The 24,993-nt window shown below is 36.2% G+C and overlaps 1 protein-coding gene across 3 annotated transcripts in view; it reads left to right on the top strand.

Moving 5' to 3' along the window:
• Positions 1 to 24,993, top strand: part of orb (polyadenylation element binding protein orb) — a 280,777-nt gene that overhangs the window by 50,722 nt on the left and 205,062 nt on the right. For all 3 annotated transcript variants that reach the window (XM_073959423.1, XM_073959425.1, XM_073959422.1), the window contains one exon: positions 13,520 to 15,076. In XM_073959423.1, the coding sequence (XP_073815524.1) occupies positions 15,059 to 15,076 (18 nt within the window). In that variant the 5' untranslated portion in view covers positions 13,520 to 15,058. The remainder of the gene's footprint in view (positions 1 to 13,519; positions 15,077 to 24,993) is intronic.

The following is a 24,993-nucleotide window of genomic DNA, read 5'->3' on the forward strand; positions in this document are numbered from 1 at the left end:
TTGAAATTCGTACTTATGAGTGCGAAAAGTACTAAATTTGGTACAATTTGGATTTGAGCAAACGGCTAGAGCTGGAATCTTGAAGTTTGGAATTAAGATTATTGTTGGGGTGTAGGATTGATGAAGTTTTGGAAATTCGTACTTATATGTACGAAAAGTACTAAACTGTCCTAAATTTGGTACAACTTGGATTTGAGCGAACGTGTAGAGCTGGAATCAAGAAATTTGGAATTAATATTACTGTTGGAGTGTAGGATTGAGATATGCTACAACTTGGATTTGAGCGAACGGTTAGAGCTGGAATCTTGAATTTTGGAGTTAATATTACTGTTGGGGTTAGTTTTGGAAATGCGTACTTAGTTTTAGAAATGCGTACTTATGCTTACAAAAAGTACTACATTTTGTACAATTAGGATTTAGGTGAAATTATAGCGCTCGAATCCTAAAATGTGGAATTAGGTACACTTAGGGGTACGAAATGGTTCCATGTATGGTACAATTTTGTATTGGATGAACGGATAGATCTGGATTCGTGAGATTTGGAATTAAGATTATTGTTATCATTTGCTTATAACGTCCGATTTAAGAAATATGTGCCATAAATATACGTAAAAAGTTGTAAATGGCACAGGATTTGGTACAATTTGTTATTGTGTAATGGGAATTTTGAAATAATAGGAGGAGGTTCGTATGTATATATTTACATGTAAAGTACTAAATAGTTCTATAATTGGGGGAACAGATAGAGCTAGAAATGAGGATGGCGGTTGTTGGGTTAGGCCGTATTTGCGCTGAGAACCTCAATTAAAATATCTCAAAAAATGTGGATTACTCTTGATGTGTAGGCGTGACAAAAATCGAACTAAAGTGGTACGTATTAGTACACAAAATGTTTCCACCATTCTATATTATATATTGTTCATTTGTTTTATATATTTAACGCATACGAAGTAGCGGGCACTTTGCTAGTTACTTCATATAGGCCAAATGCTAGTTTATTACATTTCCTTAATATGGCTTGAGAATGCCCGTAGTTTTGGCATGAATAACATGGTGGTGCATTACTGAATTCGAAAGTAGACTGAGAGTAAATTGGCGCGTAAGATATTAATAAATTTTCAAGTCTGGTTTGCGGCCAACTTGTTTAATTTGAGAATGAGATTTGTAAATAGTAAATACTCGTAGTGGTGGTCAATACTTTGGTCGACTTTGGGGTTTGCAACATAGGGCAAATGACATTGCCTAACATTGGCCTGAATGTAAATTTCAAAATTTATGGGGCATTTCAAGTAAGCTTTTTATTAAGGGTCTTTGATAATGGACAAATTTCCACAGAATTTTATAACAAAGTTTCAAGAAGAAGAAATCAACGTTCATGTTTCAGATCCTGAAATCTTGATTTATGCTCATTAAATGTGGTAGTTTTTTATGTTACATTTTGAATGGTTTATCAATTTGTATTATCCTTAAAAAAACTCGAAAAAGCAGGTTACTTACCTAACAAACTACTTGTTTATACCCTCCACCATATGGAGGGTATAATTAAATTTGTCATTCCGTTTGTAACACATCGAAATATTCGTCGGAGACCCTATAAAGTATATATATTATTGATCAGCATAAAATTCTATGTCGATTTGACCATGTCCGTCTGTCCGTCCGTCCGTCCGTCCGTCCGTCTGTCTGTTGAAATCAAGATTCAGCTCGCAATTTTAAAGATAGAGAGTCAAAATTTGGTACAGAAGTTTTTATTACTTGCAGGATGGTTGGTATTGAAAATGGGATATATCGGTCCACGTTTTGATATAGCCCCCATAGAACGGTACCTCCCGATTTTCGGTATTTTTAAGGTTTTAGCTTCATTATCCTACCAAAATGGCTGAAATTTGGTACGTAGTCTTCTTTAGGGGTATAAAACTTTTCCCCAAAATTTTGTCGGTATCGGTCCACACCTTCATATAGCCCCCATAGAACGGTACCTCCCGATTTTCGATATTTTTAAGGTTTTAGCTTCATTATCCTACCAAAATGGCTGAAATTTGGTACGTGATCTTCTTTAGGGGTACAAAACTTTCCCCCAGAATTTTGTCTGTATCGGTCCACACCTTCATATAGCCCCCATAGAACGGTACCTCCCGATTTTCGGTATTTTTAAGGTTTTAGCTTCATTATCGTACCAAAATGGCTGAAATTTGGTACGTAGTCTTCTTTAGGAGTTCAAAACTTTCCCCCAGAATTTTGTCGTTATCGGTCCACACCTTCATATAGCGCCCATATAACGGTACCTCCCGATTTTCGGTATTTTTAAGGTTTTAGCTTCATTATCCTACCAAAATGGCTGAAATTTGGTATGTAGTCTTCTTTAGGGGTATAAAAATGTCCCCCAGAATTTTGTCGGCATCCGTCCACACCTTCATATAGCCCCCATAGAACGGTACCTCCCGATTTTCGGTATTTTGAAGATTTTTGCTTCATTATCACACCGAAATGGCTGAAATTTGGTACTTAGTCTACGTTGGTGGTATAAAACTTTCCCCTAGAACTTTGTCGGTGTCAGTCCACACCTTCATATAGCCCCCATAGAACGGTACCTCCCGATTTTCGGTATTTTGAACGTTGTGGCCTCAATATTCCACCGAAATGGCTGAAATTTGGTATTTAGACTTCGTTGGGGGTACTCAAACTTCCACTTTAAATTTGTCAGTATAGGTCCACGCCTTCATATAGCCCCCATGGAAAAGTACCTCGCGATGTTTCGTATTTTGAAGGTTGTGTCTTCAATATTCCACCAAAATGGCTGACATTTGGTATTTAGTCTTCAATGTGATATAAAACTGTTCGCCAGAAATATGTCTGTACAGGTCCACGCTTTCATATTGCCCCATTTCTGACTAAATTTCGTCGGTATAGTTCCACGTTTCGATATATCCCCCATAGAACGGTACCTCCGGATTTTCGTAATATTGAAGATTGTGACGTCAATATCCAACAGAAATGGCTGAAATTCGTTATTTCGTCATCCAAGAGTTATAAAATATTCCAAAAGAGTATTATCAGTATAGGTCCACGTCTTCCTATATCCCCATAGAAGCTTACTTCTTGATTTTCGGTATTTTTTAGTTTTAGCCACATTCTCTTACCGAAATATAGGAAATTTGGTATTTAGTCTTCTTTGAGCCTAAAAACTTTCCGTCAGAAATTTGTCGGTATAGATCGACGTTTTGAAATAGCCCCCATAAAATGGTGCCTCACATTGTTTTACCGAAATTGCTGAAAATTAGTATTAAATCTTCTAATTATTCCATTCTAGTTATTCTACTTATTCCATTTTACTTTAATACAACTGGTGGTGGAGGGTATAACAAGTTCGGCCCGGCCGAACTTAATGCCGTTCTTACTTGTTTTTAATTAACATATTCATGGCTGCTGCATCTATTGTTAGAAATTTCATCATTTTCATTGAAATGTATACAAAAATAGATTGCAAACGCAAAAGAAAAACTATGGAACAACACACACACCCGCACAGTTAGCTTGAGAAAGGAGAAGGACCTAAGGATCAAAAAATAACTTATTGATATTTATTAACCTTTAAAAGATAGAAATATAAAATGATACAAACAATGAAAAAATATTCATGATTTTGAATAGGGTTTTTTGCAAGGAAGTGTTGGCACCCTACTGCCCACTCTACCTACCAACCATTGTACAAGAAAGAATATGATACAATAGTTTAACGTTTTTTCTACCTTTTGACAGCAAATGAAGACTACGGTCTGAATTCGGCTTTTGGATCACCTTCTTAAATTCGCCTTGCTACCACTTGTGACACACACATGTGTACATGTGGTTATGACTTTTTAACATTTTTTCTCAAAAATGATTTCCTGTAGCAAGAATTAATGAGCTTTTGCCTATTAATGACTAAAATAACGGTTACCCTATTTAAGTATTGGAAAAGGTGGAAAATACTATGAAATTTGAAAAAAAAAAATTCTCAATTTTTTTTCCTGTTGCACGAATGAATGAATGTCCTTTCTATAATAATTTCTACCTATAATATCTAATTTTTCAACGTCATTTTCTTAACAAAGTATTTTACTTAGATATACTATGAGATTTGAAAAATACTATGAAATTTGAAAAAAAAAAATCTCAATTTTTTTCCTGTTGCACGAATGAATGAATGACCTTTTGCCTATTACACTGTGCTACACGAAAAATTTGCAGGGGTTTTGATGCATAAATTCGGTTTTGTGAGAGTCCATGGAAGACGAAAATACATTTGGTTACTTTGGGTCACTTCGTTTTTTGATTTTATAACGGTAAATGTAGTGAAAAAGGGGTTTCGTGGATTTTTAACTTTAAACGGACATTACTTATTTTTCCACAATGGATTTCTACAGCCTATTTTTCTTAAAAGTGAGAGTATCTTCTATGCAGTCTAGGGCACGAGGAAAGTCATTTTCCTGTTTTTTAATGCGTTTTTCTCACATTTAAACCACTATAACGTAGGCATTTGTTAACCGATTTTAAACTGCTATAGCTTGTTCGAAAGGCATTATTTTCCCCCTTTTAAGAAAAAAAAGCTGTAGAAATCCGTTGTGGAAAAATAAGTTATGCCCGTTTAAAGTTGAAAATCCACGGAACCCCGTTTTCCCTACATTTAACGTCAATAAACGAAGTGACCCAAAGAAACCAAATGTATTTTCGTCTTCCGTGGTCTCCCACAAAACCGAATTTATGCATCAGAAACCCTGCAAAAAATTTTGTCGACTTTTGTATCACAGTGTTATTGACTATATCCCATTTAAATATTGAAAAAGCTCCCGCACAAACCACTTTTAATTGATACAATATGTGATATAAAATTATATGATATATGTATATGTACGGTGACCAATATTTTGGATGAATATAGAGTACATATCGCTCATTTACTCAAAGAGTGGCATAACTCAGAAAATGCATGTTCTAATTTTTATTTTTTCTACGACTTCTATTAGCAGTTATATCTGGCTAGCTTTTTGCAAAATATGGTCCAAGTACTTCTTTTAGTATTTGTGTAATAATCTTTTTAAGTTGGGAAGTCAAATTTCAATCGCCAACTTAAGATGTGTTTTTCTCGAAATGGATTTTTTGAAATGTGTCACTCTTTGAGTAACTGAGCGATATGGGAAAAAGCAAAAATGTTTTACAAATCGATGAATCCGAGTTTCATCCATTCAGAATTCGCGAACTGTTAATATATATGACTGAAATTCTTTAAAATTAAGTGTTTTAGGAGGAATCCCATAATGTCGAACATTAAAGTTTTTTATGTTCCCTTCCGATTTCTGGCTTAACCATAAATTTTATAGACCTATGCCCAGAGAAAGAATCGCCGAATACTCTATGGACAACATGATACTAGTTTATGATTTTTCGATATATCCACTGCATCCACCAAAAATTGATGCTGAAATTTAGAAGCCGGAATTTCGGGATTTTTTGATTTTTTTTAATAATCCGGAGGCACAACAAGATAACTTTTTTAAAATTACAAGAAACCCCGCACAGATTATGAAAGTGGACCGAAAAAAGAATACACGTGTATCGGCATTTTGAAAGTTTACGTCGGGAAGTAACCTAAATAGGCGTGACAAATTCCGCCCATTTCTACAGGTTTTGAAATATTCGACATCAGATTCCTTGGAATCCTTTCATTTTAGGTATAAAGTGTCTTTGGTAATATTACTGACAACAATGCGGGGTATCATGCGAGTCACTAAAGGGGACTTTTTGGTCCCTTTTTTAAAAACGTTTAAAAACTCCTTTAAAATGTGATCGTATCAGATCAAAATATTCTACAAAATTATTTGCCATAAAATTTTATTATAGGCTTCCGAATACACCAAAACTCTAAATCGTACTTAAAGGCCAGGTATCTGCCAAAAGTAAAATCAAGTTTTAGGGTAATGTTTTAGGGTTAATGTAAAATCAAGTTTTAGGGTTAATGTAGGTTTGTAGGTGCATCAATTTTGGTACACGTACCTACTATTGACTTACAATCTTCAGGACAAAAAATTGGGTTGGTCGGTCCACGTTTTGATATAGCCCCCATAGAACCGTACCTCCCGATTTTCGGTATTTTGAATGTTTTAGACACAATGACCAACCGAAAGTATTCAAATTTTGTGTTTGTTTTGTGTTTTTTAGTGTTCGGCAGAGGTATCAAACATTCCAACAGTGAATTGTGGGCTTAGGTCCACGTTTTGATATAGCCCCAATATAACGGTACCTCCTGATTATCGGTATTTTGAAGATTTTAGCCTCATTATTACACCGAAATTGCTGAAATTTGGTATTTAGTCTTCGTAGGGGGCATTATACCTTCACCTTGAAATTTGTCTGCATAGGTCCACGCCTTCATATAGCCCCCATAGGACGGTACCTCCCGATTTTCGGTATTTTGGAGGTTTTAGCCTGATTATCACACCGAAATTGCAGAAAATTGGTATTAAGTCTCCGTTGTGGAGCTTATAACCTTCCACCAGAAATATGTCGGTATAGGTCCTCGTCTTCCTATAGCCCCCATAGAACCGTGCCTCCTCATTTTCGGTATTTTGAGTGTTGTGGCCTCAATATCCACCCGATATGACTGAAATTTGGTGTTTAGTCTTCATATTGTTTGTGAGCATATTGAATATATCAAACTCTTGTCTTTATATATATGAGAAATTGCATTTAAAATTTTTTTTGACCGATTAGTGGTCAAAAAACGGCAAATTTTTTGTAGAAAATCTAATTTTGATTTTCGCTGTTCACAATTTTTTTAAAAATTTATATTTTTAAAATTCTCTCGTTTTAAAGCAAGATTATTAGGTACTTTATAAGCTTACAAAAATATATGATGATCGGTTCGTTCGTTTTCGCGCTATAGCCAACACCGCAAAACGATTTGTTAAAAAAGGGGGTATCCTCTCAGTGAGGTGGTCGCTGAAAAAGAGAAATGACACATTCGTCTGCAAACCTCTGCAGCTGGGACCTTTATAAATTTGAAGTTCTCACTTTTTACTACTCATACATCAAAAAATATCGATATACACTTTTATACCATTTTTTCTCACTCCACTCAATTTAAAATTTCCTTCAGAAAATTAATAAACTTAGTAATACATGTTTGGGTAAATGTAAACACCATATGATTAATATTTACATGCAAACAAAAGTGTAGCTAAATTTATTACATCCCAAGAGAACTTAGGAACCATTTTTGCAGCGACCGTTACTTTTAAAATTTAAATATTACGGCTTAATTTATTTTATTAATTTTAGAAAAAAAATAACACAAAAATACGTATAAACTAAAATTGTCGGATTTAAATCCTCATATAGCAAAAACTACTCCACGTATCAGTACCAGATTCTTCTTAATTAATATGTTTTCTATCACTCCCCATCAATAAATTTGTTCAACGAAGTATTTAGTTTTGACCATTTTTGGCCACGGTCGTGACACTGTGCGGCATACACTGACCGCTGAGTGAAACATCGAAACATGGATAGATATTGAAAGAGATTGATTCGCTATATCCAAAATCGAATGCACATCATCCGACTATATTCATATTTTTTGAATGATTGTAATTTCAATATTACTCTTAATTTCCTATCATTATAAGTTATTACAGGAATCAGTTAAGCTCTCGCGATGATAAACCACATTTCTTGATGAAGTTTTAGCAGTATACATTATTTTTTCTAATTTGTCTAATCGAACCAAAAGATATATTTGGAATACTATATTAACAATAAGTTTTTTCTCTTTCTGGTGGAACGTTTTTTACCCCCAACGAAGGCTATATACCAAATTTCAATTATTTTGGTGTGATATTAGAGCAACGAATTTTTGATAACCGAATTTTTAAACCCTCCACCATGAAATATCCTGAACTAATATGGACACAATTTTAGGTTGAGAACACTTTTGACCATTGAGCTAATTCGGTCAGCAAAAAACTGTGAAATATCTGAAATCAGGCGCTACCGTTGTATGGGGCTACACAAAACTTGCAAAATTTTTAGTGGAGACGTCTTCTAACTAGTAGGAAATCAGGTCGAAACCTTAGATGGGGGCTATTCCAAAACATGGACCAATATTTGTTAGTTAAGTTTTTTTTTTACCACTACGAACCCTAAATGCCAAATTATAGCTAATTCGGTCTGAAAATTCAATTAAAAACGTCAAATACCTGAAATCGGGCGGTAGCGTTATGTGAAGGATATACAAAAACATGGGCCTGTGTCCATAATTTTTGGTATGGACCAGAGCAGTATCCGGTTAGAAACTTGTCATGATCACCAGTCGCTATACAAGATGGCCGTTGTTTTTTTTATAAATTTTCGGGTCAGTTACATAGGAAATATGGACTTGAAACTGAAAAAAAACTTTTCCCATCGTAAAAAAAAATCAAAGCGAATCGAGAGCAGGTAAAAAATTGAAATTTTGCGAAATTTTGTGTTGTAGGTACCCGAAGGAGTGGACCGATATAGTCCATATTATAGTATGATATAGTATGATATTATATGTATGGACCAATCTGTTACTCCCTTCGGGACTTATCGGAAGTACAATTTTTGAGAAAATTTGTTAAACTTTTATGGAGGAAGTACCCATAGGAGTGGGACGATATGGCCCATCTTCGAATTTAAACTATGTTTGGACAAAATATTACGAAGGTCAAATTTTGGACCAACTCGTTTCATCCGTTCTAGAGTTATGGCGCTTTCCAGCAACTCCACATGGTGCCATAGGGAGTTTTTACGGCTTTCGAGCTATTTTCTCAGGAAGTACCGACTTGCCGAAAGACTGGGGGTATAAAAACGCTATAATTAGAAAAGAAAAGCAATAAATAGAGATGAGTGGAAATCGATTCATAGTTCGGCTTATAGGACAAATGTTATGTAGAGGGCCTCCTAAGTAAGTAAGTCTTAGTGATGTCAAAAATGCATACACATGAATTGAGATAGGACGTTAAGATTGTACCTCAATACCTCTTGGGACCTCAATACCTCTTATGACTGCGAACAGGTTAAGTTAAGAAATGGGATATATGGACTATAGCACCCACATAGCGCTCCCTTTTTAATTTAGGTAGTTTGAGTTTGTTATTTCAGTTGGTCACCGTATAATTTACAGTTTTCGGACTATTATGTCAGGAAGAATGTAATACCGCACGAAAAACATAATATCGCTGTGAACAGGACCGCAAGTAGTACCTTCGATTAGCATTTTCAAAGGATCCTTGAACAGGTCCTAATGTCAACTTAAATAAAAATGTTGTAAGCGAAAATTTTTGAACTTTTGTGGGGCAGGTGCCGGAAGCAGTAGATTGATAAGCCCCAACTTCGACTGATACCCCAACCGGTTCGAAATTTTGTGGCCCTAAGGTTTGTATAGTTTTCGGGCCATTTACTCAGGAAGTTCATACTGGAAAAATAGAGAGAGAGAGAGAAGAGTGGACCGATGCAAAGATTGGACCAACTCAGTACTCTTTTCAAAATTTCTTTTGCTCATCAGCCGTAGGGGTTTTTTACAGTTTTTTGGGTCATTTATTCAGGAAGTATGGACTTGCCACCGAAAATACTTGTACCGTCGTAATATGGGTCCCGAAAACAAAATATGTACAATCAAAACGATTTGAGAGTAGGTCTTAAAATGACGAATTTCGTGTTCAAGGTACCCGAAGGATATATATAGACCATATTCGAACCTAATCTATGTCTGGTAGATATATTACGACATGCTGTGTATGGACCAAATCCTATTCTCTTCGAGAGTTACGTACAATTAAATTTGGCCAAAAATTTCGAACTTTTGTGGGGAAAGTACCCGAGGGAGTGGGTCGATATGGCCCATCCTCGGTTGATCCGCTCGAGAGTTATTGTACTCTCCAGTCAGACAGAGTGAAAGACGGACGGACTGTAATGATTACATCGACTCCAAACAGTGTAAACATACTTGGGGTCTGAAACCATTATTTCGATGAGGCAACTTTAGCTTAAAGGCTAAACATATAACAACACGATGTGCAAAGTTTCGCCAAATTGGATATTCAATAAGTTATTGAGATCATTAGCAATTTTAGTTGATGGTCGCAGGACTTTTATATTTTTGTGTCATTATTTCAGGATGTAAGGACTTGTCCATGAACACGTTATATCATTAGGACCAAAAGAACTGCGCACGGTAAACATTTCAAAACTATTCTGGAACAGCAAGTCCTTGAAATCGGCATATTCAAAAATGTTTGAACTTTTGTGGGAAGTTATGAAAAGCAGTACCGAACATGATCTACATTTATCACGACTAAGTTTGGGTAAAATTGTTTAGTTGCTTCGATGTTATGGTGCGCACCAGCCAGTCAGACAAAGCTCGGTCGACCTTAAATTTTCTGAAACTTAACCACGGTGCTCCTGATGCAACTTTAAATGAAAGGAGCTTACACCTGCGAATATTTTGCGGATTCTGAAACTACAATGTTCATAGATGAGAAAAACCAAAAAACAAAAAAAAAAAACGCCGAAGCGCTTTTTAAATAAATCGCGATCAAAGCTCAATTTTTTTTAGGTTTGCACAATTTTGCTTGGAAACCGCAAGTCCTATCGAAATGGGGCTAAAGAAAATGTTGTAGCTGTGAAAATTCTCTAGAGGATTGACCGTAATGAATTGTTTCTAGGTTTTACCATTTTTAAGATATAGAAATTCAGGTCGCATTTTTATACCCTCCACCATAGTATGGAGGGTATATTAAGTTTGTTTTTCCGTTTGTAACGCATTGAAATAATCATTTGCGACCCTATAAAGTACCCAGCAAAATTTTCGATGCCAAAGATGCCATTCAATCATGGGTGCAAGTGAGCTGGCATGTCATCTTTTTAGCATCTTCATCGATGAATTTTATATGAGCGTGGACCCCAAAAGATGCTATTCATTTTTGGATCCAAAGCATGTCATTTACAGCAATGCTTTAGCATGTCATTTTCACCAACCCTTTGCAATGACATTATCATTACGACGAGAGTTTTAACAACGTTGGTTGTGATTTCGAGTCTCCGACAACATCAACCCTATTGTAAATAATTAATTTATATATTTAGAAAAAATTGTATAAATAAATCCACAAAATTCATATCTATTGGATCGATGGAATGGGCTAATTTGCTGATGAAAAGATCGGATCTTTCACGACTTCCTTTGCATTGGTTCAAATGACAATGAAAAGATAGGATCTTTCACGACTACGTTTGAACCAATTCAAAAGATGCCATGAAATCACGTCATCGCATGGAACCCCTTCCTTCAAATTTTGCTGGGTATATACATTCTTGATCAGCGTAAGATTCTGAGTCGAACTGTGTCCGTCCGTCCGTCTGTGGTAATCACTCTAGCATCCACAAAAACAGAGATAGGACGCTGAAATGTTGGGAAGATGCGTCTTTTGTTTGCAGGCAGGTCACTGTACCGCCCGATTTCAGGTATTTTGCTTTTTTTAGTCACATTTTCAAACCGCTATATATTGACATTTAGGGTTCCTAATGACCAACAAACGTATATTCCAAAAGATATGGGGTACATGTACATGTTTGGGTATAGCCCCCATACAACGGTACCTCCCGATTTTCGGTATTTTGAGAATTTTAGCTACATTATTTGACCGAACTGCCTGCAATTTTACATTTGAGGTTCCCAGTGGTCACAAAAAATCTCCACCAAAACCCGTCAACACTGGTCGATGTTTTAGCATAGGCCCCATATAACGGTACCTCCCGATTTTCGGTATTTTGGGGATTTTAGCTACATTATTTGACCGAACTACCTGCAATTTTACATTTAAGGTTCCCAGTGGTCACAAAATATCTCCGTCAACATAGGTCCATGTTTTAGTACAGGCCCCATATAACGGTACTTTTCGATTTTGGGTAATTTGGGGATCTTAGCTACATTATTTGACAGAACTTCCTGCAATTTTACATTTGAGGTTCCCAGTGGCCACAAAACATCTCCACCAAAATCGTCAACTTAGGTCCATGTTTAAGTATAGCCCCCATATAACGGTACCTCCCGATTTTCGGTATTTTGAGAATTTTTGGATGTTAGCTACAATTTTTGACCGAACTACCTGTAATTTGACAGTTGAGTTTCCTAGAGATCACGAAACATATCCACCAAAAACTGTCGACATAGACCCATGTTTTGGAATAGCCCCCATATAATGTTACCTCTCGATTTTCTGTATTTTGATATAGACATTTTTAATGCATTTTAGGTATCCATGAGCACAAAATATTTCCAACTAAAATTGTGGACAAGAAAGAAAATAATATTCCATATTTAGTATCAGAATATTTTATATTTTATTTTAGGGTATAAAAAGTTCGGCCCGGCCGAACTTAACTTTTTTACTTGTTAGGTTTGTTTTGTTTTCACGATTTGCTTGAAAACGGTAAATCTTATCGAAATGGGACTTGAGATTGGCTTGATTTTTTTTGTTCCGTTTTTGAGATATATACGTTTAAGTTGGGAAATTGCAGTCATGACATTGTTTTAATAATAATAATTGTTCAACAAACATCCCATAACGGACAAGGGAGACTTCTCTCATATCAGTGCACCCCGATTCATATTAGCTCAATGATGTGGGACCTACAGTTTATCGCCACAGTTTATCTACCACTTTTGTAGAGAAGTTTTACATGGCTGGAATACTCAGGAAACGTCGCCAACATTACTGAGGGGTATTTTGCCACCGTTGACAAGTGTTTGATGTTGCCTGGCCGGGGAATCGAACCCACGACCCTATGACATTGTTTTATAAGGTGATAATCAGTGAATTGTCCCAATTTGAACTTCTATATCTCAAAAATGGTAAAACCTACGAATGTATCGTGAAGGACAATCTTGTAGAGAATTTTCATTGCTACTAAATGTACTAAATTAGTTCCATTTTGATAGGGCTTGATGTTTACCAGCAAAATCGTGAAAACTAAAAAACCCTAAAAATGTTAACTTTGATCGCGATTTATTTAAAATGCGCTCCGGCATTTTTTTTTTTCATTTTTCTCATCTAGGAACATTGTAGTTTGAGAATCCACAAAAACTTCCCAGCTGTAAGCTCCTTTCATTGAAAGTTGGTTCAAGAGTACCGTGTAACATGTTTGGAGTATAAAATCATTATGTCAATGAGGCACAATTTTCTGATTTCAAAGTGTAGATATCCTCTTTAGCCATAAGGTCAAGGGTACTGAAAAACCATAAAAAATTAAGCTGAACTTGGGCAGTATTTTCAATTCAATCCCTTATATAAATGTTATGTACCTCTGCATGTAGGGTACAAAAATATATTCATTTTTATTGTTTAGTGTTGTAATAGTTTATTCATTTTTTTTTCATTTTTGTGTTCTTCTTATTTCCACTTCACTCACTCCATAAAATGATGTTGTTTTTTCTGTTTTGCTTTTTGGCTTTTATTTACAGCAACACCAGCAGCAGGCACGAAGGAACATTTCAACAGGATTTCGTATTATGTGCGAAAAATCAAAATTATTGTGTGTGGCAAGATATCAAAACAAGGCATAAAATTTGCATCATTCAACAGTGCACCAGAAAAGGCACCACAAGAGCAACAGAAGTACCCTCAGCTACCAGTCAGAGTCAGTGGTGACGGTGTGCGGTGGCAACAAGAGTAAGCCAAGAAGAACACAAAGTCAAGACCTACACACTGTTCTACAAACACACATTGAAGGAAAAACCAGAACGGAGCAGCAACATCATCATCTGGTGGCATAGGAAACAACCACAGAGGTGAGAGGTGAGGCTAGGGCTTACACACAGAGAGTCGACCAAAGACGACGACGTGTGTACATAAATAAATAATAAATGTTCCTCAATGATGAAACCACTAAAGCACAACTAAACGAAATATTTGCTGCTACAAAAACTACTACAGCAACAACAACAACTATTTTTACAATACAACTATCAACAGAACCGTAACTCTACTTCCCAAAAGCAAACTAAAAAAAGAAGTTGTCAAACAAAAACCGGCATTGCTTGTTGTTTATTATACTACAGCCGAGCCGAGAAACGACGACGACGAGGACGTGTGCAACTGCGACATGTTGTAAACGTTTTACAGCGCTTTTGTTGGTTGTAGAACAGATTTTTGTGGCGCCTTCTCGGACAACATTTTATATTTGCGGAAGCGGAAGTTTTCTTTTATAACACAAAACACAAACACACGTACATTTGCCACGGTAAGGGAGAGATCCAGCCACTCACTGCTGTGCTGTTGATGGAAATCTGCAAAGGACACGTGCACACATACGCTCCCATGTCCACACATTTGTCATTATTGTTGGTGCTCTGAGTGTCTGAGGAAAAACAGTTGATTTTCCCGAATACAACGTGGTGTATTTTGGGTGCGTGCTTTTAGGCTCTCCGTGCTCTCTCTCAAACATTGGTCTATTAATCTCTGAGACACAAGAAAACAAAACAAATTTCTGTCTCTCTCCCAACATTGTGTGCATGTTTCCGGTTGTTTGTATACGAAAGAGCTCTCTTCCTTGTGTTTGTTTGTTTGTTTTTGGCTTCGTGTTAACGACTAAAAGCCGGTTCGTGTTTTCCTTTTGCCAATACTCGTATTGTTTTGTGCCTGTGTGTGTGTGTCTGTGTGCCATAGTTTTGGTTTGTATTGTGGCCGTGTACAACTCCTCCATTGACACCTTGACTAAGATAGCAGTCAGTAACAGCAACAACAAAAACAAGGACAATATTTTGCAAACAAACAAATCGAGAGTTAAGCTTGGCATACCGGCCGCCAACCCACCGACTGAGTGAGTGAACGTTACGAACAAATTGACTTTGGCTTTTGAATCTCAAACAGAGAACCAGAACGACAACCACGAAGTAACAACAACATCCATCACCACCAACAACAACAACCACAACTAAGGAATACTGGGAACAGGAAAAAATAATCTCTGTGTGTGGAAATTGTATTTTCTATTCAAAACAATGCCTTCACTGCAACAGGTATGTAAATAAAATAAAGTAAAAATAGGGGAAGAAACAAATGAATGAATGTAAAGGGGGGCGGGATGTGAAAATGGCATTGCAAAAGCAACAAAAAAAACTCCCACATTGTAATTTAGGGCCACAGGAAAAACCAAACACACTCACTCTTGGATACTATTACACGTGTTGTGTGTTCAACTCTTGAACGTTTTTTTTGCATTCTTCATAATGACCATTCATAGATGGTTGGATGGATGGATGGTTGGTTGACGGTTGAAGCTGTTGAGTCAGTCAGTCAGTGATGAGTAAAGATTGTCATCTCTCATTTCTTGCCATGCAATTTGAATGTGTCAATGTAAATGAGTGTGTCATTTTTATTCTGTGTGTGTCTGTACTTGTATGTTCGTGTGTGTATATGAGTTTTTGTTTGTTGATATTTTGTTGCTGCTTTTTTTCCCTCATGATGACATGTGGTTTTCCCCCTTTGACTCAAGGTTTCAGGATAACTTTTTCCATGTATTAGTGCAAAAGCTGTTACAATGTAAATAAAATAATCAACAAGAAAATTGTTGACATTTTAATGCACTTTGACATTTTACAATTGTAATGGAAAGGTTTTATGTTGACCATGGTACAATAATACAGGTAGCATTATCATGCCAGCTGATGGTAACATAATGTGTCAACTGCATTGAATTGATGTCATATTCTGACACCTTATGTTACCAACAATTGCCGATGCGGCTACCTGTGTATTTGTACCATGATGTTGACAAAATTTAAGAAATAAAAAATATATAGTCCATATTTACATAAGTCAATTTTCCTTGCGGCAATTTTCAGTTTGTCGATGAGGGAGGGTGTTGAGAGGCAAAGGGTTACCATATGCCTCACCTCTCTCTCCATCAAACTGACCATTGCCGCAAGGAAAATTGCCTAATATAAATATGGACATATTTTGTTTATATAGAGTTATAGTACGTATATATATACAGTTTGTCAAGTAATTGTTTTCGAACCAAGAAAACTAACATTTTTCTGTATTAATTTATGAAAAATTACTGATAGTTGTGATAAAAATGTCGGGTTTTTTCCAAAAAATAGTTGGTCGACTTATTCAAGACAAGCTAGGACGAATAATTAAAAAATTAACCCATGTAGTCCAACAAAAAGTAACGAAAACCAATAACTACATATAATGCAAGTTGTCAAATAAATGTTTTCGAAATGTAGTGAAGTTCCGAAATATCCCATATTTTTGGTAAATTCTTGAAAATCATGACATTTTATGAATGTTATTCTTAAAAAATGTTAACTACTAACAAGTATCAACAGTATTAGGCATAGAATATCTCTACTAGGAGGGTTACCATATGGACCAAGGGAGTACCAGGTCATATTACATGTAAACAGGGTCGTATAGGTCTTAAACCGGGAATATCTGAAAACTAAGGCGTTTTATGAGTTTTTTAGTTCACGAGAATGGACTGCCATCAAATACAATAAATATTACATACAGCATAATTTGATCAGAAGGGTTGCCAGATCGACTAAAAAGGTACCATGTTATATAAACAGTGAACGAGGCCACATGGGAAACGAAACAGGGCACCGAAGTTTGTTTTTTTAATTAAAATTAATTAAGAGATAATGGCATTTCACTAAACAATCGGAAATATTGCAGTAGGAGACCAATATTGCTTAGAAATATATGGGGTAAAGGTTTTGACAATTTTCAGAAATGCATACTTCGACCTATTGGACACATTTCGCGTACTCCGCAGTACTACTGTAGTAAATTTTTAAGGGGAAAATTATATTGATGGGTAAATAATGCTTCAGTGTTAGCATGGAAGCAAAAAACTTAGAGAATTCCTCTGAACTCGCTATAAACAATTGAAATCGGAGGTCTATTAAAAATCAGCATAGACTGACTATATCTTATATATGCATTTCTAAGCGATTTTTGTACTTTTATGTCGTATTTTGGTTTATGTTGGAGAATTCCCTTATCCCTTAATTCAATTTGAGTTAAATAAACAAATTTTAAGCCCTGGTTATGGATCCAGGTGGCCTCGTTTACTGTTTATATAACCTGTCACCTTTTAGTAGATCTGGCAACCCCCCTGATCTAATTATTCTGTAGGTAATATTTATTGTAATTGGTGGCAGTCCATCCTTTTGAACTAAAAAACTCATAAAACGCATTAGTTTTCAGATATTCCCGGTTTAAGACCTTTAGAACCCTGTTTACATGTAATATGACCTGGTACTCCCTTGGTCCATATGGTAACCCTCCTAGTAGGGATATTCTATGCCTAATATTGTTGATACTTGTTAGTAGTTAACCCTTCTTAAGAATAACATTCATAAAATTTCATGATTTTCAAGAATTTACCAAAAATGTGGGTTATTTTGGAACCTCCATTAAATTTCGAAAACATTTATTTGACAGCTTGAACTATATGTAGTTATGGACTTTCGTTATTTTTGGTTGGACTACGTGGGTCAACTTTTTATTTATACATCCTATCTTGTCTTTAATAAGTCTACCAACTATTTTTTGCAAAAATCCCGACATTTGTATCCCAATTATCAGTCATTTTTCATATATTAATACAGAAAAATTTTAGTTTTCTTGGTTTGAAAACAATTACTTGACAAACTGTATATCCCAATTTAACAAACCCATTGGGTTTCAAATGTCAATTCCCTTGCGTATATGTCAAATAAATCCTCATTAAGAAGGTTAATCCTGCAAAAGGCTATAATATAAACATGACTTTAGACGTATTAATTGTTTTTTTATGGCAACAAATTACACTGTGACACAAAATGGAACTCAAAGTCTGCGGGATGGAAAATTCCTTTTGGAGATGAAAGCCCTTGGTGTGTATATTAAGAACCTAAAGGAACATTTTTCCCATAGGTCAAGTTTCTGAGATATCGCATCATGAATTTTTTGACATTTCCCCTATAATACTTGGGAAAATAGTTTCATATCTCTGTTTGGCACTATCGTAGCTTCATTTTGAGATTACATGTCTTCAGTCAAACGATTGGCGAATCTTTTTGTAGAACATTTCGTTCCTTTAACTCATTTCCCTTCATGTCCCTTACGCCCTTTATAACTTGAACTGTAGTAAAAGTACCAAAAGATGCAATATTTCAAAATTCAAATATCACTGTGCAACATTTTTAAGGTGATATTGTACAAACAATTCGAACTGAGGATTTTTTGAAGGTACAGACCCAAACGACAAGAAACCCTAGTTGGGTTTTGTTGTGTCAGATCCAGCTCGGATTTTATGGCCCCATCTAAACATGGTCAAATATTGAGTTTTTAAAGAAATTCGGGGCTATAACTCTAAAACCAATGCGAATCTTCTTCTGACCTCTGAAGCAAATTTCTAGATAAGGACAAGAATAAAATATTTGGAGAATTAATGAACTCGAAAAACTACAAATTTCAAAATATATGCTAAAATTCCAAAATTTTTATAAATTTCGCACCGTATCTACAAAACCGTTAGTTTTTTTCTGAATATTTTCGTTTGGAAAAATATTCCCTGGAATGTAATACACAACTCTTCAGAACATGTCATTGTTGTAAAATGCATCTATGCCCTTGTTTTCAGTACATTTTTCAACGACGATTTAATAAAAATGTCAATAGTGTAGTGAAATTCGAAATGCGAGAATGTGAGTGTGTGGTGTGAACCGTGGTTGAAATACGTGTTGTAAAAGATGTGATGCAAAATACCGCTGAAACAACATGATGTAAGCATTTTAGAGTTTCAGAATGTTCTAAAGAATTGTTGAGAACTTTATTTGGAAGATTTTTGCAACAGGTTACTTGGTTCAACTCCCAATAGTTTAGCCGATACTGACCAGAATTTCAGCAATTATGTAAAATTTTCTATATTTTGATGCCCTAGATTGAGGTTTTCTTATGTGGTCTGTTCAAAAGATAAGTTCTAGTAGTTTAGGGCTACAATACTGCCAAAGACAGCATGGTCAATTTCCTAATCGTTTCTGAGATAAAGGTCAGATAAATGCAAAAAACTGTAGTTATAGCTCGGTTTAGATGAGGCCATCAAATCCGAACTGGACCTGAGAGGACAAAACCCTAGTAGGGTTTTTGAAGTCTAAATATGTACTTTCAAAAAATGCATACTAGAAGTTGTTTGCATTTTCAGTGTTGCATAGTGTATTCTACAAAAATTTTGCTCAGATGATTTTAGGTACGGATTTCGGTCATGGTCATTTTTGACATTTACATGGACTTGGTTCAGAATAAAACTATGTTTTGTTATACCCTGCACCATAGTATGGAGGGTATATTAGATTTGTTTTTCAGTTTAAAAAGGATTGAAATATACATTTGCGACCCTGTAAGTATATATGTGTGTACATTCTTGATCAGGATAAAATTCTGAGTCGTTCGTCCGTCTGTCCGTTTCCGTTGTATCCTCTATAATTGAGCTAGAGTGCTATATTTTTGCACCCGATTGTCTTTTTTCCATAGGCAGGTTAAGTTGGAAAATGGGCTATATCGGTCCACGTTTTGATATAGCCCCCACATAACGGTACCTCCCGATTTTCGGTATTTTGGGGATTTTAGCTAAATTGCGAACTAGCCGCAATTTGACTTTTGTAGTTCACAAAATATCTCCAACAAAAACCGTCAACATAGGTCCATGTTTTGGTATAGCCCCCATATAATCACATCTCCACCAAAAACCGTCAACGGATTTTAGCTACATTTTTAACAGAACTACAGTCGAAATCGTTTATAACGTCGTCGTTTATAACGTCATATCGGTTATAACGACCATATCCAAAAGTCCCAAATCTCTGGGGCCCTTTATAGCCCTATCGCTTACAACGACATATCGGTTATAGCGACGAATTCCGTCGGTCCCTTGACCGACGTTATAAGCGATTTCGACTGTACCTGTAATTTGACATTTGAGGTTCTCAGTGGGCACGAAACTTTTTCACTAAAAATCCTCAACATAGGTCCATGTTTTTGTATAGCCTCCATATAACGAAAACTCCCGATTTTCGGTATTTTGAGGATTTTAGCTACAATTTTCGATCGAACTATCTGTAATTCGACATTTGGTCACAGTGGTCACAAAAATTCTCCACCAAAAATTATCAACATAGGTCCACAATTTAGTACAGCCTCATATAAAGGTGGAGACCGATTGAAGGCATTTTTATATGTATTTTTATACCCTCAGAATTTATGCTAACGGTGGTATACGAGTATACACTTTCATACGGGCAAAATGTGTCTCATCGAAATAATGGTTTTAGACCCCAAGTATGATTGGACGAAATGTGTTTCAGACAATTTTGAGTTGATTTAGCCATGTCCGTCCGTCTGTCTGTCTGGCTGAATGGAGCGCACGATAACTCTCGAACGGATCAACAGATTTGGTCCAAATTTTGTCCAAACTTAGTTTAAGTTCAAAGATGGGTTATATGGGTCCACTCCTTCCTCCCCCACAAAAGTTCAGAAATGTACGGACAATTTGTGCGCACGATAACTCTTAAAGGAAGTAACCGATTTGGTCCATACTGTACACATCGTGAAATTTCTACCAGACTTAGATGAGGTTTCAATATGGACTCCATCGGCCCACTCCTTCGGTTACCTCCCACACAATATTTCGGAAAAGTTCAGTTTAGAACTTGCGCTCGAACCGCTTTGATTTTTGTTGTAGCAACTTGTATTCACTGCTTCCCATACGACGCTATAAGGTTCATCAGGGGCAAGTCCATACTTCCTGAGAAAATAGCCTGAAAGGTACAAAAAGCCCCTATGACACCGTGTGTAGTGGTTGTAGCGCAAGATAACTGTCGAACGGATCTACCGATTCGGTCTAAAATGTGGTCTTCGTAATATTTTGTGCAAACTTAGTTTAAGTTCGAAGATAAGCCACAACGGTCCAAGTCCTTCAGGCTCAAAAATGTTCGGAAACATTGCGCGCGATATCTCTTGATGGGACTGACCGATTTGGTCCATACTTTATACATCCAAATATATCTACCAGATATAGATCTGGTTCGAATATGGACTATATTTGTACACTCCTTCGGGTACCTCCCACAAAAAATTTTAGATAAATTCACTTTAATATCACTTTGATTTTTGTTGAAGCAACTTGCATTCGCTGCCTCAATTACGACAGTAAAAGTTTGTTCAGGGGCAAGTCCATACTTCTTGAGAAAACAGCCCGAAAGTTGTAAAAAAACTCCTATGGCACCATATGTGGTGGCTGGAGAGCTCGAACCGAATACTGTGTTCGTCCACACTTTGGATATGGTAATATTTCTTCGAAGATTAGATTAAATTTGAAGGTGGTGCTTATAGGTCCACTCCTTCCGGTACCTCCCCCACAAAAGTTCGAAAATGTTCGCTAAAATTGTACGCGCGATTTCTCATTGACGTAGCAACCGATTTGGTCCAAACTCTGGATCACTAAATATTGTCGGAACTTAGTTTGTGTTCAAATTTGGGCCCTGTCTGTCCAATCCTTGTGGTACCACCCACACAAACGTTTAACATATTTGTGTGGTTAAGGGTCTGTTCGAGGATCTTTTGGGCATTTTTACCGAAGGTTTTCCTAGTGGCCCTGTTTACAGGGATATTATGTTTTTCGTAGGCTAGTGTGATAAAAAGCCCTATCTATCGTTATCCCCGCAAATGTTTGAGCTTTAGTCCTATCCATACTTTTGTCGGTTCATACGCCCAAAATTTTGAAAACCCCCTATATACATAAGGTTTTTTTTGGGGAAAAAAGTATTTCGATCCCCACAGGCTGAGGGTTTATCTATGTCGGCAAAGCCGACTGATATTTTTTACTTGTTTTACATTATTTAGGTATCAGTGGTCATAATTATTCCGTTTTAGTTCAGAATATTTTATGGTGGGCGGTATAAAAAGTTCTGCCCTTCCGAACTTAACGCTTTTTTACTTGTTTTTCTGTATATTCGTTATTACTTATGTATTGGTATGCAGACATACCTATTGGTTATTGCTTATACATACATCCGGGGTGCATCTGCAATGTTTACCATAAATAGCTCTCGTTACGCCGAACACATTATTGACAAATTTTCTTGTAGGAAATATCCGGTTTTCTTAATTTTTGAGCCGGATATTCCAGTATAAACTGGTTTTAACTAACCGATTAAGCTTATATGTATACCATTAGAAACTTATAAATTTGTCATTCACATGGAATCAATTCGCTAGAACAAAAACCCGTTTTCCTAAAACGTTTTAAGGGAAAATATCACTGCGTGTAAATATGAAGATCAAAGTTTGGGGTGCGAAAAAAATCTTTTTGGTGATGAAAGTCGATGAAGATAATATGATGACACTATTTCTTATATTTGGTATTTTTTGTACCTATGCGTCTTTTGTTGCTTTTGTGTTTGGTATTTCTAATAAAAGAAAAACCACCACCATTTACAAACGTGAGTATGTGTTTTTAGGTTTTTATTTATATTCCATCTAAAAAATATTTGTTTGCACCCAAACATATATTTGTTTGCAGGACCCAAACACATGTTATGTTTTGGGACTGTTGCAAACATACATATATGTTTGCTGCAAAATATGTTAAGACATACATATGTTACAGAGGCCGTGTATCAACTTTGGACTTTCATTGAGCTTAGTTAATCCAAAGTGAAGGATCGACATGTTACCTCTAATCGGCATGTACAGGAAGGAAGGAAGGAGGAAAAAACGTCCTCTCTACATATATGTCCCAAACATATTTTGCAGGAAACATAGATATGTTTGCAACAGTCCCAAACATGACATATATTTGAATCCTGCACATAAATATATGCTTGGGTGCAAACAAATGTTTGTTTGGATGAAATAAAAATACAAACCCAAAAGCCACAAAAAGATACACATACACACATTTATAAATGGTGGTTTTTCTTTAATTAGAAATATCAAACACAACTGCAACAACAGACGCATATGTACATACAACATTTCAAATACAAGAAATAGTGTCACACTTTTAGAAAGAAAAACAATAAAATCTATTAATTATAAAATATAGAAACATTGTTGAACGCTTCTCGTTAGTTGTGAAATAAAACACATTCTCCTCAAAATTGAAATCATTAAAGGGAAATCTGCATCTGGAATCAAATGATTATACACCAAGACCTCGCTTTGCGCAGTTTCACTTGGCGCTGTTTTCGAAGTTGCGTCGTTGCTTACTTAATACAAATTTTCACTATGCGTCGTTCGATTTTCGAAGTTGCGTTGTTTTAAGTTTGAGTGTCTACATTTTTATACCCTCCACCGTAGTATGAAATATGTAATCATTTGCGACCCTTTAAAGTATATATGTATATTCTTGATCAGCGTAAAATTATAAGTTGATTTATCCGTGTCTGTCCGTTTGTTGTAATCACGATATATGTATTCCAAAATATTTGAGGTAGATTTTGTACACATGTTTATTTGGTCTGAACTTAGATCAATTTCAAAGATGGTCTGCATCGGTCCATGTTTTAGTAAAACCCCCATATTATGGTTCCACCGGATTTCAGATATTTTTACGTTTATAGCTAAATTTTCAGACAGAATTAGCTATAATTTGACATTTAGTGTTCCCAGTGATGTAGAAACTTTTCCACCAAAAATGATGAACATGGGTCTTCGTTTTGTTATTGCCCTCAATTTCAGGTATTGTGACTGTTTTAGCTAAATTTTCTGGCCGAATTATATCAAAATAACTAAATTTGGCATTTAGGGTTCGTAGTGTTTAAGTATTTTCTCCATCAGTAGTAGGACCACTTCCCAAATTTCGGGAACGATGTTGGTGACAACCGACAGTTTGAGAACTGTGCTGAGATACTCGACTCCCACCTCATCGAGCTGTTTAAGCAATAACATGGGCATTCCATCAGGGCCCAACGAATTTGATGATTTAGCGTTCCTGATGGCATATGCAACATCGTCCATTGTAAATTGTGGTGGTTCCTCTTTGGCGGGAAGAGATCTAATACAACGTAGCACTGTTCTCTTCGACCTGTCATTCCCGGGGTGTTCAACAAACTGTCAATTAATACAGTTTGCGCACCTTTTTCAATCAGTCAGCGTAATGTAACAGAGTTCCTATTTTCCTTCTTTCCAGGGTTCGAGATTTAAGTAACTGCAGCCCACAATTCACTTACTCTGGCTCCATTGTTGCAACTCTTCAGATGATTTAGTCAGTTCCCTCACTCTAATGCCACTGGGATTGGCATGACGAACCTCACCATGCTTATTTCCTAATTTCGTGGACTCTGCTGGAAAATTTGGTTTTCTTTGACGATGTAAAACGTAGAGCTATCCTGCTGCTCAGCTAGCACTATACACCTCTGATCGTTTCCGAGGACCGAACGCCATAACTCACGATGAACATTAACGTTCCCAAGACCAAATGGTTGTGACCTTCCAAAAACGGGCTAATGTCGGACCAATACTTTGCATAGCATAATAGTTCGGTGATGGTCATAAGGTTCACTCCTTCCGATACCTCTTTCACGGAGTTAAAAAATTTCGCTAATGTGGTACGAGCTATATCTCTTGAAAGGGGCAACCGGTTTTGGTTCGAATTTTGAATCTTTTAATATTTTGTGCAAACTTAGCTTAAATTAGAAATTGGGCAATATTGGTCAGCTTCTTAAGGTACCTACTCACAAAAATTCAACATTATTGTTAAGGAGCAGTTTAAGGTCTGATCGTTTATCCTTTTCTTATATAAGACCATTAGGTCTTCTCATAGAAGACCAGTTAGTCTTCTCATATAAGCCCGGGCTCTTCCCATAAAACACCAGTAGTTTTTCTCAAAGAATACCGGTAGACCATTAGGTCTTCTCGTAAAAGTCCATGGGTCTTCTTA

The sequence above is a fragment of the Musca autumnalis genome, unplaced genomic scaffold (assembly GCF_047663935.1).
Source record: "Musca autumnalis isolate F117 unplaced genomic scaffold, ASM4766393v1 scaffold_1, whole genome shotgun sequence".
NCBI classification, from domain to species: domain Eukaryota; kingdom Metazoa; phylum Arthropoda; class Insecta; order Diptera; family Muscidae; genus Musca; species Musca autumnalis.